This window comes from Rhincodon typus, chromosome 50, assembly GCF_021869965.1.
Source record: "Rhincodon typus isolate 14 chromosome 50, sRhiTyp1.1, whole genome shotgun sequence".
Classification (NCBI taxonomy): domain Eukaryota; kingdom Metazoa; phylum Chordata; class Chondrichthyes; order Orectolobiformes; family Rhincodontidae; genus Rhincodon; species Rhincodon typus.
This window is the reverse complement of record NC_063381.1, coordinates 2,879,721-2,881,570: the sequence shown is the minus strand read 5'-3', so window position 1 is coordinate 2,881,570 and position 1,850 is coordinate 2,879,721. Positions and strand designations below refer to the sequence as shown.

At 53.1% G+C, this 1,850-nt stretch overlaps 1 protein-coding gene across 1 annotated transcript in view; it reads right to left on the bottom strand.

Moving 5' to 3' along the window:
- The window catches only part of ttc5 (tetratricopeptide repeat domain 5), an 8,168-nt gene extending 6,502 nt beyond the window's left edge, over positions 1–1,666 (bottom strand). Inside the window, exon 1 of the mRNA XM_048620984.1 lies at positions 1,305–1,666. Coding sequence (XP_048476941.1) covers positions 1,305–1,358 — 54 coding nt within the window. The 5' untranslated portion in view covers positions 1,359–1,666. The remainder of the gene's footprint in view (positions 1–1,304) is intronic.
- Positions 1,667–1,850: the final 184 nt, after the last annotated feature.

Below are 1,850 nucleotides of genomic sequence, written 5' to 3'. Positions count from 1 at the left end.
AATCATATTCTTCCTATAATGGGGCGACCAGAACTGGGCACAGTTCTGCAGAAGAGGCCTCACCAACGTTCCTGTACAACCTCGATGTGACGTCCCCCAACTCCGATACTCAAAGGGTCTGTGCAATGAAGGGAAAGTGTGTTAAACACCTCCTTACCCGCCCTGTCTACCTGTGACACAAACTTCAAACAATTATCTACCTGCACCCCCAGGTCCCTCTGTCCTACAGCACGACCCAGGGCCCTACTATTAACTGTATAATTCTTGTTTTTGTTCGTTTTAACAAAATGTAATGCCTCACATTTATCCAAATTCAACTCCATCTGCCCCTCGTCAGCCCGTTGACCCAATCGATCCATATCTCTCTGTAATCCTACGTCACTGATCTTGATGTCATCCGCAAGCCTACTAACAGTGCCTCCTCTATTCTCATCCAGATCGTTTATATAAACGAGAAATAACAGAGGGCCCAGCCCCGATCCCTGAGGAATACAGGCTGGTCACAGGCCCCCACGGTCTGACAAACAACCCTCCGAGACGGGAGGGAGAGAACGGTGAAGAAGGGTTGAAGAAGGTAAATCCAGGGTTCAGGGCTAGCCCCCAAGGCTGCTTCGCGGGGGCTTAACTCCACCAGGATTGGTGGAACACCAAACGCATTGAGGGGGGGGTGGGGGTGGTTAAGCAAGATCCCGATGGAGAACATCCTTCTCCTGTTCCCCAAGATAGTCCGAGGTGGAGGTGGAGGTGGGGAGGGGTGCAATTGGCCTGATGATAACCCAGTGGGGGAGGTTGAATAGTCTCATGCTGCCTCTACTGATAGCCCAATGGAGGAAGGCTGAATGGTCTCTTGCTGTCCCTGTTGAAAGCCCAATGGGGGTGGGATGAATGGCCTCCTGCTGTTTATAATGATAACCCAACGGGGGAATGGGTGAACGGCCTCACACTAGCCCTGATGATAACCCAATGGGGGAAGTCTGAATGGCGTCCTGCTATCCCTGATTATAACCCAACGGGGAGAGCTGAATGGCCTCATACTAGCCCTAACGATAGACCAATGTGGAGGGCTGAATGGCCTCACACGAGCCCTGATAATAGACCAATGGGGGAGGGCTGAATGGCCTCCTCATGTCTAAAATGATAACTCAATGGGGAAGGGCTGAATGGCCTCATACTAGCCCTGATGATAGACCAATGGATGAGGGCTGAATGGCCTCCTGTTTTAACCTAATGAGGTTTCTTTTGATCCTGGTGATTATTTATTGATTAATTGTTGAATTTGATGGGTTTTTTTGTGATTATTTTACCCGCAGCCTCCGTTCCCCGTCGCTCTCGGGCTCCTTCTCCTCCGCCATCGCCATCCACGACCTGGTCCTCCCAGACCCGGGCCCCAGGTCCTCCAAGACTAAAGAGACGTGAGGTCCTCCTGCCGGACCTCCGGGGACAAGGGTGTCCCTCTTCACTGCGAGCTGGTCCTCCAAGACCGAGGAGCTGTGAGGTCCTCCCGCCCGTCCTGAGGGGACAAGTGCATCTTTGGCGTCCTGGAGCAGGTCCTCCCACACCGAGCAGCTGGTACTCCAAGAGCAAAGAGCCGACAAAAGCTCGCCCGTGGGCAACAGCGTTCTCCAGGAGTTAGTCCTCCCCGATCCGAACACAGGTCCTCCAAGAGCAAAGAGACGTGCGGTCCTCCAGGACGCAAGAGCGTCCCCCCGCAAGTAGATGGTCCTCCCAGTGCGGGGCGTGGGTCCTCCAAGCAGGTTTTGTGGGAGGAAGGAGAAAGACTCAGGATGAAAGTTTTAATCGGTAAAAGAAAGTGAAGAGGAGAGAGACAGACAGACAGAGGGAGAGAGAGA